General features: G+C 49.6%; 1 protein-coding gene across 9 annotated transcripts in view; it reads left to right on the top strand.

The window, feature by feature from the left end:
* The window catches only part of KAZN (kazrin, periplakin interacting protein), a 712,848-nt gene that overhangs the window by 675,050 nt on the left and 22,798 nt on the right, over positions 1-15,000 (top strand). For all 9 annotated transcript variants that reach the window (XM_073317160.1, XM_073317161.1, XM_073317159.1 and 6 more), the window contains 2 exons: positions 11,349-11,554; positions 12,355-12,473. In XM_073317160.1, coding sequence (XP_073173261.1) covers positions 11,349-11,554; positions 12,355-12,473 — 325 coding nt within the window. The remainder of the gene's footprint in view (positions 1-11,348; positions 11,555-12,354; positions 12,474-15,000) is intronic.

The following is a 15,000-nucleotide window of genomic DNA, read 5'->3' as shown; positions in this document are numbered from 1 at the left end:
CTTGGCTGTTTTAATCAGCATAGGTCCGCTGATTTCACTGGACCTACGCCAATTTATACCAGTTGAGGGACTGGCCCATTGCGAGGAATAAGCCTGGCACTGGTCCCTGGTGGGATGGACTGGATCTGTCATTCAGATTGGTCAGCGATCCCCTTTCTTGTTCATTTTTACCAGACCCCAAGTTTGGCTGGGCTTTATTAAAGTGCCCGTCGTGTCATCTTTAGCAATCAGGTCTTATTGGACATGCAGATGAAAACCATTGCGCTAGCTGGGCACGAGTTAGCAGCTCAAGTAACCCATTGATCATAAAGAACTGGATCAATATTGCCTCCTACTTCCCCTGGTAAATCTAGCACACCGCCACTGCTGACTCCAGTGGAATTGTTCCACTGTAAACAAGTGAGGAGGGTGAGAGAGAGAACGTCCTACAGTAAGACAAGGGCTGGGTGTGAAAGCAATGCTGGATGGAACTTTGTTTCTCCTAGATCTTGCCCACACGGTTATCCTGCAGCCAGCTTCCAGGTAAAGACGAGAAGAGAAAAGGAGAGAGGGTGAGGGAGGTCTGGGATGGTTTGATACAAGGAGTGAATGATCAAACTGCTGTGCTCACCTTGCTTCTCGACACCAAGCATGTCTGTAATTTGACTGGCATTTGTCTGCATCTTTTAAAACTCTTTATCTGAAAACAAAGCGTTATTTGGAAGCAGTTGATCCAGGGGAATACGTTATATTTTGTTGTTAATGTGTTTTTAGAAAACATGAATATGGATGGACATAGCATCAGCATCCCTGAGCACCAGGGGCCCTGATCTGAGGTGCCTCTGCCCTCATGAGCTGCCACAATGGCCACTTGGCACCATGAGCAACCAGACATAAGTTAGAGCAGCCTTTGGGCTGCTCTAATGTTCACTTGACACTGGATCAGTCCCCAGAATCCAGGGGCCGCAATGGTGGCATAACGTCACCTTTATCCTTCCTCCATTGCCTGGTGATGAACCCAGCTCAGCCAGACCCAAGCATCTTTATCACTTTAGGAAACATGTTCAAGAATTTGTTTGGGTTATTTTAATAGCTGACCTGTCCTAAGCCCTTCAAAATTCTCCTAGCTAACTCATCTGGGGCCAGGACCTTGTTTTGAAGAGTAAAATGGCACTCTCTCTTCCCTCCCCATCATCATCCTGTTAAAGAGTAGACAAGTACCTGGCTGGTACATTTTCATTCTGGTTTTACAAAAGCCGCTTTTCCTAGGGTTTTTTGGTTTGTCCATCCTAACCTCGATCGACGATACTGGGCCTGTGGACTCATGTGTCAAAAAGTAAGCCTCATGCACACAAGATGGAAAAAAAACAAACACACCTTGCTAATCTCACAACAAGCCTGAGCATTTAGCTCTGCAACAAAGTCTTAATGTACTCTTGAGATCTGGCCAGCTTTACAGTGTGTGCCTATCCAATCTCCATTTACGCAGCAAAACCACCATGATCGGACCAAGGAATATCCCCATTCTCCACAGCTGAGCAGCTCACACCGGGCCTTTTCTGCCATCAGCTACACACCAGTGTAAGCAAGATCAGCACCGAACATGTGGAATCTTCCCATACGTGGTTCTTTACTTACATGGCAAACATTAGCCCCTGCACCACTCAAGTCCCACTTAGACGCTGGTTTGAGGAGTAAGTGAGCCTTAAAGACTGTGCGCCATTTGTCATGGTCCTCTGCATAGGGGCGCATTTCACCCCAACAGAAATTCTGGATCAAGTGGCTGGCATGGGCAGCTGCAATGGCATTATGGAGGAAATTCTCCCCACTTTTTTTCGTCCCCGTTTTCCCGGTATTATTAACCATAATGCACATCGGCTGCTCTTTTATTACAACCCTTCCTCACTTCTAGCACCTATTCACATCATTTAACACAGCATTGTTGATAACAAACAAACAAGACAATGGACTCAAGTTTCGTCCCATCGCCATAAGGGACGACGTTTGGCGAATGTAGTGCAGTACCCCCAGATTTGCCTTCTCCTGTTGTGTCCCCAGGCAGTATATCCAGGGGTGCTGGAACAATCTGTATTGTATTGCTTGAACAATCTGGGGGCGCCGAGAGCCATTGAACCAAACTGTAAACCATGTATATAATGGAAACCACTTCAAGCCAGGGGGTGCAGCAGCACCCCTAGGTCCAGCACCTATAAGTATATTGTGCTTCCTAATGCAGTCAAAATCTAAACTCCTACAATGCTGCTTTGTCCCCTTTTCACACCAAGGGGCTGTTCTCCACAGCATCACTCCCCTTGGCATACTGCAGTCAGTGATGGAGTAATGGAGCGGTGATTACTGTGGCCTTTTTTACTGATCCTGGGGTTCCTAAGGAATTCTCTGCTGCAGAGCTCGTGTGAACCACGTCTCTATGCAGAGGAGTTTGGCATTTTCCCCCAGCAGACATAGGACCATCTCACACAGGCATGCTAGTTCTTAGAGTTCAGGAGAACTGGCAGCTTCTGAGCCTTTCAGGGACCTCAGAACTAGCTAGCTGGGATACAGCGGGTCAGGTCTGACATATGGGGCACATGGCGATGCTAGTGAGCCAATGCGTTGTTAGACTGGAATTGTAAATGAGGCCTTTACCTGACCTTCCTTTATGGGCTCAACGTTTTGAGCCCAGATGTAATTGTGGGAGCAGTTTTGTGCATAAGACATGGAAGAGTCTCAGCCCAGGAGCATTCAGGGAGTTAACTATCTACCTGCTTTCATTTGTGCCCCTAAACAAACGTGCCTGAAGCTATTTGCCATTGAAATTGCAGGTGCACAAAGGAAGGGCAGGTTTTAAAAACCAAGGCCATAGACAGTGCACCTTTCACCTCTGGGCTGCAACGTGTGGCACAGACATGAATGAACTAAGTCTCATGCCTTGGAAGTACATAAGTGGTATTTCCACATTTTTCAGGTGGGGAAACTGAGGCACAGCAAAGTGACATGCCTGACCCAAGTGAGCATCCGAGCCAAGAGTCAGAATCCAGAATTCCTATTTTCAATTTCTACTTTGACCATAAGGCTGCTTTTTTCCCCTTCACCATCCTGAACATCCTCACCTCCCAGCTATACGACTGCTAGTAGGGAAAGCTGCTTGCCTAGACTTATAGAGTCGCTGTATACTAACATGCCCATGCATGTGTAAGGTCTGCTCAACTTCTAAACCTACTGGACAGTGTGGAGTGGGGAATTCCACCATGCACTGCTACTGAGCCCAGGGCAGGGGGCAGGGGTCGGCTTGCACCACCCCAGCACTGTCCAGAAGTCAATGGTGGTGGGCTAAAGCCAGCTGTAAGTATATGCTGTAGAGGATAGGCGTGCACTTTATGGCTGCTTCAAAGATAAAGAGGGCTCCAAACCCAAGTCAGAAAAGCGATCCAAACACCCCAGCCTTGAAGTTTGGACCCAAGCTCCTACCTGTGGGGTTAAATTCTGTCTCCAATTCATAGTAATGTTTCAGAAAATGGGAATGGGCGACAGGAGATGACTCGCTCTGTCCATTCCCTCTGGGGCACCTGGCCTTGGCCACTGTCGGAAGACAGGACACTGGGCTAGATAGACCTTGGGTCTGACCCAGTGGGGCCATTCTCATTCCTAATCAGGATGCTCAATTCAATTCAGTCTGTGGCCCTTTGGTGATAGTTACAGAGCTCAGATACTACGGTGATGAGTGCTATAGAAAAACCCGAGACATGGCTTGGTGCCATACCGCTGAGCTGACCCCCCACAGCATCATCTACCCAGACAGCCACGAATCTCACTAGGGCACTCAAGCATATATTTTGTGTCTTAAGAAAACGTTTATTGCACCTATGCATTTCCTTGCCTTTGCATCTCCAGGGATGTAATGCAGTCATGATTACAGGCCACTGGCTTTTGGGACTTGATGGAAAGCAGAAATAAAGACCTTCTTTTATGATAATACAAAGCATTAAAATAGCAGTAGAACATTTGCGTTTTAAAAGCTTGTTAATAGATAAATTACCGTCTATCAGGGCATTTTTGCACGTAACGCCATGGTACGGTGGTGTCAGTAGGACGCAATATTGTTATTTCTAGAGTTTAATAACTTTGATCACAGACTAAGAGCAAATCTCTATGAAGTTTTATCAGCTGGAGATTATTCTGGCAATCACATTGCTCAGAAAAGTTTAAAAAATGAGGAAGAAGTGACTAAAAGCTAACATATCGCCGGGTGTCATCACTTTTGGTGCCTCTAAATGACTAAAAATCACCACATCTGTCAGCAGAAAGTTTATCTGGACTGGTGGTTGCTGTGAACAAACCTCACAGCCTCACTGAAGCACTGGAAAGTTCTGTGGTTTATCTGCAGTTACCCAAAAGCCCCTTGGGTATAAAAATTTCTCCTCACTCTGCTTACCCCTCCTATTTGGGCTAGACCAGAAATACTGTACAATAGCTTCCTGTGTGTGGTACTTTAGGCCCTGATCCTGCATTTTGACCTGAGTGAACAGACAGATGGGGCTCTGTGCAGGTTCAATAGTCTGAACGCATGGATGACAACATGGGATCAGTGCTGTACACGCATGTTTAACTTCAGTCATAGAATCATAGAATATCAGGGTTGGAAGGGACCTCAGGAGGTCATCTAGTTCAACTCCCTGCTCAAAGCAGGACCAAGCCCCAATTTTTGCCCCAGATCCCTAAATGGCCCCCTCAAGGACTGAACTCACAACCCTGGGTTTAGCAGGCCAATGCTCAAACCACTGAGCTATCCCTTCCCCCGTCATGTAAGTAGACCCACTGAAGTCAAAGTGTAAGTGTTTGCAGGATCAGGCAAATGGTGCTTTTAGTTTCTAGTCCCAGAGGCAACAAAATACAAAGGCATCCCAGATAGATAAATACATCTTCCCACGGCTCTGCTTTAGTGACTATGAGACTGTAACTGGCTCTGATAGAAACCCGGTCAGAATGCAGAAGCACTTGGAGGACTATTTAGCAGTAACTCATTCCATGAATTTAGCCTTTTTGCGAATTGCCTGTGAGCACCTTGAGATTCTTTCAAATCCTAATCTGCTCTTTAGAATTAAATGCCCAGTACTCTAGGTGAAATTCACCCTGCAGAGATCTAAGACCAGGCCTACACACCACTTAAGTAGGACTCAAGTGGCATTCCGACTCTCTGAATAATTCTTAGTCCTAGGATTGCCAGGCATCTGGTTTTCAACCGGAACGTCCGGTTGAAAAGGGACCCTGGCAACTCCAGTCGACGCTGCCTAACGGGCTGTTAAAAGTCCGGTCGGCAGCGCAGCGGGGACCTGGGGCTAAGGCAGGCTCCCTGCGGCTCCCAGAAGCCACCACCAGGTTTCTGTGGCCCCTGGGTCCAGGGAGGCTCTGTGCACTGCTCCTGTCCCGAGGGCCGGCTCCGCAGCTCCCATTGGCTGGGAACCGCAACCAATGGGAGCTGCAGGGAGGCACCTGCAGGGAGTGGGTGAGGCGTGGAGCCTCCCTGGCCGACGGTGCATCTAGGGGCTGCAGGACCCTGCCGACTGCTTCCTGGGAGCCATGGTAAGTGCCACGGGGACCCTGCACATCAAACCTGTTCCTGCACCCCTGCCCCAGCCAGGACTCCCCTCCCGCACCCAAACTCCCTCCCAGACCCCGCACCTCCCCCAACACCCTGTCCCAGCCCTCTCCTGCACCCCAAACCCCTCATTCCCAGTCCCACCCCAGAACCCACACCCCAAGCCAGAGCCCTCACCCCCCTCCCTCACCCGAACCCCCTGCCCCAGCCCGGTGAAAGTGAGTGAGGGTGGGGGAGAGTGAGAGACGGAGGCGGGGGGGGGGGCGGGGAATGGAGCAAACAGTGGCAGGGCCTCGGGGAAGGGGAGGGGCAGGGGTGTTCGGTTTTGTGCAGTTAGAAAGTTGGCAACCCTACTTAGTCTGCAGCTCATTTATGAGAACTAGGATTGCCAACCCCCCCGGTTTCGCCGGTGGAATCCAGCTCTATCTCCCCGAGGCCACTGAAGCCAAACGGAGATTTTAGGCGTTAAAGGTCTAGTGGTGCACTGAGGCTAAGGCAGGCTCCTGCCTGCCAAGGCCCCGTGCCACTCCCAGAAGCGGCCGGCACATCCCTGCGACCCTGGTGGGAGGCAGAGTGTCTCCACGTGCTGCCCCTGCCCCGAGCACAGACTCCACAGCTCCCATTGGCCGGGAACTGTGGCCAATGGGAGCTGTGGGGGCGGTGCTCGCAGGCCCCAGGGCCCACCCCCAGGGCTTGCAGGGACGTGCCAGCCACTTCCAGGAGTAGCGCAGGGCCAGGTCAGCCAGGGAGCCTGCCTTAGCCCCCTGCGCCGCCGACCGGGAGCCGCCCCAGGTAAGCGCCTCCTGGCCAGAGCCTGCACCCCACACTCCAGCCTGCACCCCCGCCCCAACCCTGAGCCCCCCTCCAGCACCCAAACTCCCTCCCCAGAGCTTGCACCCCACACCCCCTCCTGCACCCCTGCCCCAGGCTGAGCCTGGAGCCCCCTCCCACACTCCAAATGCCTTGGCTCCAGCCCAGAGCCTGCACCCACTCCCACACCCTAACTCCCTGCCCCGGCCCAGTGAAAGTGAGTGAGGGTGGGGGAAGATAGAGCAATGGGGGGGGGGGCGTGGGATGAGGGCCCATTGGAAGAAGTCAAATAAATTAACAATTAGAGATGCCTTTGTCAGGTAATATGGCATTGTTTCTATTTCTTGATTGGACTAGTGTAACAAGCAATACATTTTCCCCCACGCCTCTCCCCAGTGGATTTTGCCCAGTGGCACAGGTGAGAGGTTGATTAAAGGGCACCCAGAAGTGTTATATTCACAGATAGCTCTGGGTGTTTTCTTGGATATATCTTATTAGTTTAGCTCTGCAAATGCAACGCAGCAGACAGCCACTATGGATGTGTTACAGGGACTTCACACCCTTGCGGCAAAAACGCCTCCCTGAACAGCTAATCACGTTCACACCAACGCTACATTCCTTGCACTACTAAAACAAAAAGCAAAGAATGTGTCAAACAAAACCAGCCATATTTTCTCAATTTCAAAACGCTGATGATTTTTGTTGAACTTTTGACAGAAGAAAAAAGCAGGAGGAATTGGTCAGAAAAATAAATCAGTCGGGTTTTTTGAACAAATACAGGACAGGTAACAATTTTCCACATTGTGGCCCCAGTCCTGAATATACCTAAACATATGCTCCACTTTACTACCATAAATGGAGCCATTGAAATCAATGCTACTATTCGCATGCTAAAAGATAATGCAGGACCTGCACCTATACCAACCACAGTCCTACAAATATTTATGCCTATGTTCAACTTGAAGCACATAGAATCCTAGAATATCAAGGTTGGAAGGGACCTCAGGAGATCATCTAGTCCAACCCCCCTGCTCAAAGCAGGACCAATCCCCAATTTTTGCATCAGATCCCTAAATGGCCCCCCCAAGGATTGAACTCACAACCCTGGGTTTAGCAGGCCAATGCTCAAACCACTGAGCTATCCCTTCACATAAGTAGTACCACTGAAGCAAATTAAGACTGTGCATATTTACAGAATCAAAGCCTGTTTTTAAAAAGATCGCCATGTATTCTTTAGCATTTAGCCTGAAACTGCCACCAAACTTTAGTTTTAGGGGGGAAAGTACTGCTCTTTCATTGATAAAGCCAACACCAAAGCAGTAACTTTACAGATACTAAACTCGGCACATTTCCCTCTATGCAACCACATGGTTTATTTTGCAAATGTGTGCTGAAGCTTTTTCCTAATGACATAGTGTTGCCCACTCCTACGGTATCTGGTACTTTTTTTTTTTTTTTTTTTTAAAGAGTCCCAGCTCCTGGACTGCCATGATTAGAGAAGAATCTTAGCTGTCCATATTTTTTTAAAGGGCTAGACGCTCCCTACATGATTTCACAGAAGAATTTGCAAATGTGACCCGAGTGCCCCCTTAAAGGCTCAACACAAGGCAAAGGAAAAGCAGCTAAAGTTGCTGATTTTTCAGTAAATCTCATGCTTTTAGCATTCTGATTCATGACCTTTTGAATGCCTGGAGTAAGCACCACTGTAATCACTCATGATCACAGAGCCACCATTTCTGACTCGTCCTCCTGTAATTGAGAACTCACTTTTATTACTACTCATCATCTTAACGAACCTTTAACTAAAAGAGGGGAGCCTACCTGCAAATGTAAAGCAGACCCAGATCCCTGTGGAACGATTGCAGGGAGTTCAAGCCACAGCATGCTTCCTGCTCTTCTTCCCAGATCATCCATCCAGGCCTACTGGCAGCCCAGATTTAATGAGACCAGGGACAGCAATGTAAAGATGGGAGAGTTTTTTCCCCACCGTTGTGTAGAATACTTAAAAACCCAGGTTGCCTTAAGCATGGCAGGGTGTTCCAATGTGCAAATGCAGACACAAATATTGCTGATGCTCAGGCCTTTACCATTTGTCAAAGACAAATGAATCAAGGAGACAGTAAAAGCTCTGAAGCCATAATCAGGGTCCAAGACATCACACTATAAACTTACCTATATGGAAAAGGCTGAAGATCCAAGCTGAGAGTTTGCAATGCACTTGCTCTTAGAAGCCACTTCCCCTCCGCACTGCTGTATTAGTGCTCACACAAAACACCTGTGCATCCTATTTAGAGCACAACTCATGCTCACAGCCCACCTGATAGCTATTGGGGACATACACAGGCCAGTGGCATATCACTTCCAACCTGTGTGCCAGGCCCATGTGGCAATATAAAGCGCTCACAGGGCACGTCCCTTTCTTTGGGCGATTTATTGAACACTTTTAAAGAAGAGGAGAAAGGGATTTCAAGTGTTCCCCTCAGCTTATTACAATAAGGACAAAGAGGACCCAGCTGAAAGCTGGAGGAAAAGCAAAGGAACACGCCCAGTTTGTACACCAAGGAAAACGCTGCACCTGTGCAGTTAAACTAGCTAAGTGCATCATGAAGAATCACCCAGTAAGAGAACCAGTGTCCCTTATCAGGGAACAAGGAACCTTGAAAACAAAGCAACTTTAAAGCTTCTGCTTACAACTGCAGCCTGCTTGGCTTCCTGCTGCAGCTTTAAAGACACAGTAATGACGACTGAAATTCAGCTCTGTACAGAGGAGCCTGGACAGGGCCCAGGCAACGTTGACAGCCTGCCTGAGCCGTGTTGTGAGGCCTGCAGTTTCATTCACGTCGGGCAGAGGTTTGTACTTCCTCTCTGCACAGGGGGAGTGAAAGGCCCCCCCGAAGCGCATAGTTAGCAGGCCTCAGGTTTGGCAACTGCTCCAGCGGACGTCAGCCAGACGGGTTGACAGTCAGCTGGTGCTCAGCCTTGTGGGATGAGGCCAGGAGCGAAAAATACTGTGCAGGATGCACAGCCAGCCACATGTGCGGGCGCTTCCATACAGCTGGTTTGACAGGGACCTGGGCAGCTGCGCCTAGCGAGGCAGCGTGGGGGTAGGATGAGCTGAGCTAGGGGTGGGGAAAGGGAGAGGCGAATGCCCCGATCTCTTGGTAAAGGCCAGTCTTTCTCTTCTTCATTGCAGTGCATTGATTTGGAAGGTATTTTTGAGAAGCTGGCCATATTCCTAGCCCATGGGCTGTGAGGACACACCCCGCTAGTTATTCCTAGGGACTCCCATCCCCGCCAACCTATCCTCCTCCCTATGTATCCCATCAATATGTTTTGCCTAAGATTATGGCCAGCTAGCAGAAAACCAATCCATGCACAGAGCATAAAACCCTCCCCTGCCATCCAGAGTATGCAAATTGCTGCCTTGCCTTGGGTTCCAGAGGTCCCAAAAGCCTGTTTAGCCCAGCTTGGAGCCTTTCCTGGCTGGTAATCAGCCTGATGGATGGGCAGCTAATGCCCTACTGTGCGAGTGATCCCTTGGGGGTGATCGGTCTGTGCCTATTGGCGATATGTCTCTTTGCAATGAGCAGCATTTGCATTTCCCTTCCAACCAGTCAGTTCTTTTCCTCTCCTTCCAGGAGCCCTGGTGTTTCCCTGCAAACAGAGAGAGGAAGAGGCTGTGTGGTAGCCTGGTCGAATAAACAGACCTGGGTCCCGTTCCGGCAGCGTTTGGATTTGGCTGTGCCCCTGGCAGTGAGATGGGGAGCGACAAAGGGTTTAGCACAGCTCCTCCTGCCTCTGCTGGGATGGGGAAGCAAGATGAGCCTTCACCAATAGACCCGGGTGGCCCTGCAGTTCTGGAGCACCCAACAGACTCAGGGGCTTGCCCGTTCTCCCCTTCCCGCAATGGAACTAGCGTCAACTCTGCCAAATGCCCCCTTCTCTATTAGTGGCACTGGGGCTGGGGAGGGAGAAGGAGTCACCTGACGCCCCTGCTCTGGCAGCGCGGGCCATGCTTGCCTGGAGCCTCATAAGGAAGGTCTGAGAGGGAAGTCCCCATCCATCTCACCTAGCAGAACTGCTGCCGACCAACCATGGGGAAGTGTTCAGCCCCTCTCGTGACCTAAGGAGGAGCCGGCACGAGAGTCAGCATCAGTGAAGGGCAGTAGCTACTGGATATGCCCACTGATTCCGGCTACCAGCTGCCTGACTGTGCTGAGTTGCCCCGTTTTCCTCCATCTGGCTCTTACCTCTTGCAGCCACAAGAGAGTCAACGCTTGTTATCTATCAGGTCTTTATTTAGGAGACTGCTGTGCAGTAATTCCAGTGAAAGAGGAGACGGAAAGGTAAGGGTCAGTATGTCAGTACACTGCCTGGCTCCTTGATTGAGACATTACTGGGCAAGAAGATCTTCCGTAAAGAGGCCAGGGCTGAAATTGCACCAAGAGGGTGGGAAGATGGTCTGCACCGATTAGACACTGGCTCAGGGCAGGGTCTCGGTGAGAGAGCTTTCAATCCCAGCCATTGTTGCTCAATGCTTTCTACTTCCTTCTAGTACCGTCTAGTGGCGCAATGTATCATTTCCCCCTTTAGTGGCTAGTCCACGTGAGGGGTAAGAGCCTACTATTGCTATATGCTACTGGAGTTACTGCTTTGGCTCAAGGCTTTGGTACTCAAGGACTGAGGCTCAAACCCTGAAGTTGACAAGGCAGGCATTGTAAGACAGGTAATATTAGCAGAGCTGAAGTGCGAGCCAGGCCAGGGTTCTCAGGTTCCAAGAACAGTGACGTGTTCGCATCAGCCTAAGCCATGACATTTTATGTCTCCAGCGGCTGGGCCAGGTTCCTGGAGCTAGAGCCGGCCAGGGAGATTTTGGAACCATTCCTAGCTGAAGTGTTAGATCCCCGTGAGCCCCTTGGGCAGGGAGCCCAGCAGCATTTCCACCGTTTGCTTTGTGTTCCAGATTCCGACAGCCTTTCCAGCCCCACTCGCCTAAGCCTCAGCCTGTCTGAAGGGGAGGAACAGGTAGACCGGCTGCAGCAGGTGGAGTTGGTCCGCACCACGCCCATGTCCCACTGGAAGGCAGGCACTGTGCAGGCATGGCTGGAGGTGGTCATGGCTATGCCCATGTACGTCAAAGCCTGTGGGGAGAACGTCAAGAGCGGGAAGGTAGGAGAGCAAGCTACGTCTCTGCACTGGTGTGTCTGCACCATTGATAGCAATCTGCTGTCAGCGCCAAAGCACGTGAGCCCAAACAACCCTCTGAGTGGCGAGGGGCTTCCAAAGCCAGAGCTGTGGCCACTTGTCCCAGCCCTACCCCATCCTCACGCGCAGCCAAGTTGTTTGGTGGGAAAAAGTGCCCAGGGTGCCCCAGTTAATGCAGGGGATTGTTAGGTCTCTCTGTGCCCTCCGATTCACTAGCACAACCCGACCTGCTCTGTCATCCCCCCCCCCCATGCAGGCTGGGCACTGCTGAGCCTTCTCCACTGTAGCTTCTGCCATTTGCAACAGTTTTCTACCTCGTTGCAAAGCTCGGCTTCCCCCCTTTGCCCTCACCCACTGTTGTTAGTTAATCTCTGTTGATGTTGTTTTTTCATTGGTAGGCTTTTCTATGATGCGCTCCCCTATAGGATGAATCCGTTAATTCATCCTCACAGGACCTCTGCGAGGGTGGGGGGGAAATTATTATCCCCATTTCACAGATGGAGACACCGAGGCACAAAGACTAAGTGCCATGTCCGAGATAACAGAGAGAATTTGTGGCAGAGCCAAGAACAGAACCCAAATTGCCTAGGCCCCAGTCTGACACCTTAACCACTTCCTCCCTTCTTCTCTATAGTTTTGTTAGTTATGCTGTAAAGCATTTTGGGGTATAGTTTACAAGAACCCACCCAGCATACTGCATTGCTGGTATGTAAGTGACCAAAGTCAATGATTGAGTTTTGTTGTTTTTTTTTCTTGGAGAGCAGATGTTGCTAAGTTTGAGCGATGAAGATTTGGCGACAGGACTTGGCGTCTGTAGCTCCCTTCACCGCCGCAAACTCAGGCTGGCAATAGAGGATTACAGGGACGCAGAAGCGGGCAAATGGTAAGCTCTGCCCGTGGGCATCAGAACCCAACTTTCTGCATTGTGTGTCTGCAGGCTTGGGTGTGCATACATGTGCCCACGTGTGTGTGCATGTCTGTATGTATGTGTACATGAGCATGTACGCCTGCATATGCATACGTGTGTATTGATGTGTGTGTGTGTATTTACATATTCTCCTCAGACAGCAGCCAAATTATCGGGGGGAGGGGGGTGAGCAGGAAAGAAAAAAAAGAGAGTGAGAGAGAGGGAAAAAAACAAATGTCAGGGAACAATTCTTACTGCTGTGCTCAGTGCGAGAGAAAACTCACTTTAACAAAACTGACACTTCTGTTTTGCATAATTACTTCCTTCAGTGACGTCCCCCTCATTTTTGCTCTGCTAATTAATCAACTCTAGCGTGTGGTGCTGCTCCTCACAGAGCTGGCCTGGGTGATTAAAAAAAGAAAGAAATCAAACTGTCTCCTGCATTTAAAGCCACAAAACCAACAACAACATAAACACCCCGGTGAGCTTTTGGGAGTGAGCCTGGCTAGCAATTCAGCAAAGAGGCTAGAGCAAGATTTTCCTAAAATCAAATGACCCCAGTGGAAGCAAAACCAATAGCTGTCAGTCTTGTACCTGGTAGTATTCAGTGCTATGGAGCTATCTCCTCTGTTTCCTCGTGTAGGATTTAAAACAAATGAAGCAGTCTAGAAGAATCCATGCCCAGGGTTTACATAAGGCCCACCAAGCTAGGCCAGGTTACCTATTGGAGAGGTATAGGCAGGTGGATGGATTGAGTGAAGCTGCTATTCTGTCTTCACCTTCAGACTAGATCTTAGTGTTAAAACCAGGTTCTGCATCGTCTAGGGCTTAGTCAGGACTATTCTGTCCTAGAACCTTTTAATGGTTGGTGGCTGCCCTGTAGTATTCAGCTTCTCAGACTGGGGTTGAATTGCGAACAACATGCCCCTCCAGTTTTCCGTTCCTCGCAGAGATTCATTATTTGCCAGGAGTGGAGAGAAGCACAGGGAAGGAGCCAGGCTCAGGGGCAGGACCCGTTCCCTCTCTGCCAAAGCAGAGGACCCCAGAGACGGCAAAACTTTGCCGCTCTGCTGCTCGAGGGCGGAAGAGATTTGGGAAGGCCGCAGCTGCACATGACCTTGGCGCCTTGCACGGCCCAGAGCTGAGCCTCTGAGGAGTGGGCCCCGGGGAGCAGTGATGTGTCGGGGGATCCTCTACTACAGACCTCTGCTGGCTATTGTACCCCTGCAGATCACTGGGGCTGGAGCCACAGAAGAGTCTAGCCTCACACGGGCAGCTGCTCTGCTCCCTGGGGCCAAGAACACCAGACCCTAGCTCAGCTCCCAGACCTGGGTGCTGCTTTCCAGACTCTGTCTCGACATAACTGTCATACCAGGGCTTAGACATGGCTCGTGCTTAAATCCCTTGTGACTGGCAAGTACCTGGCTTCATGGGAACAGAGGAAAGAAATGACAAGCATTAACCATTTGTGAATGGCTATTTCACCTGCTTTTTTAAGCATTTTTCAATGTTGCCCACCAATGAGATTCGTTCTGGGAAAACTCTGTCTCCACAGAGTAAGAGAGGAAAGCAGCTAGTCCGCAGAGTATGCTGTAAATGACTCTTACGCTTCCTTACCAATGCTAAGGGAGACAATTGGAAAGACTATTCTGCTTTGAAGCCAGGCTTTCTGCTCAGTTTCTGCTTTATTATAAACTTCAGAGCTGGGCATAGGGATGGCGAGGCTAGATTAATGAAGGATTAATTAATCCTTTAATTAATTAATCTCTTGAATGATGTAGAGCCAGCTGCCACAGCAGCTGGGCAACTCCCATCTAGTTGTAAGTGAACAAACACATGTCTGTGCCAGCAGATCACAGGTGTGTCTATAAGGAAGCACATGGGGTTATAGACCTGTAAATACATAGGGCAAGCATCGTGAGAATCAGGCTCAGAGTGGCTTGTTTCTTCCACCTGTAATGGGTGGTGTTTTGAATCGTGTAATCAGTGAAGGCATCTAGTGATTAACATGGACACACGTCTCCTGGTGCTGTGACTCGCCCCTGTCTGCATTCGCTTACAACACATAAGACAGACATGAGAAGTGTGCAGAAATGTGTGCTCCTGGATTTGCCTGTCCCATTGAAAAAAACACACATCCCGGAGTGCCTCACCAACGGTCTTCCATGTTGCAATGCTGACCTCCTGTGGCTAGCTGGTGAGCAGCATGGGTGTAGGCCTATTTCTGTGGAGGTGACTCCAGGGATTCCTTTAAAATTATTCAATTATTATCCAATATTTATCCAATTATTCAGGCAAACCTGAATAATTGCACCCATCTCAGATTGGCATTTGTTTCAAAGGGGGAAAGTCACAATAATCAACCCAGCACCAAACAGTCAGCACACTTCCTGCTTTGTTTTTAAATTTAGGGAGCAAAAAACAACTTTCCTTGTAGACATTAAAGCATACATAGAATCCCAACAGTAATTCAGGCCCCGATCCATCTGAAGACTTAAACACG

The sequence above is a fragment of the Lepidochelys kempii genome, chromosome 18 (genome assembly GCF_965140265.1).
Source record: "Lepidochelys kempii isolate rLepKem1 chromosome 18, rLepKem1.hap2, whole genome shotgun sequence".
NCBI classification, from domain to species: Eukaryota; Metazoa; Chordata; order Testudines; family Cheloniidae; genus Lepidochelys; species Lepidochelys kempii.
This window is presented reverse-complemented; position numbering and strand designations above follow the sequence as displayed.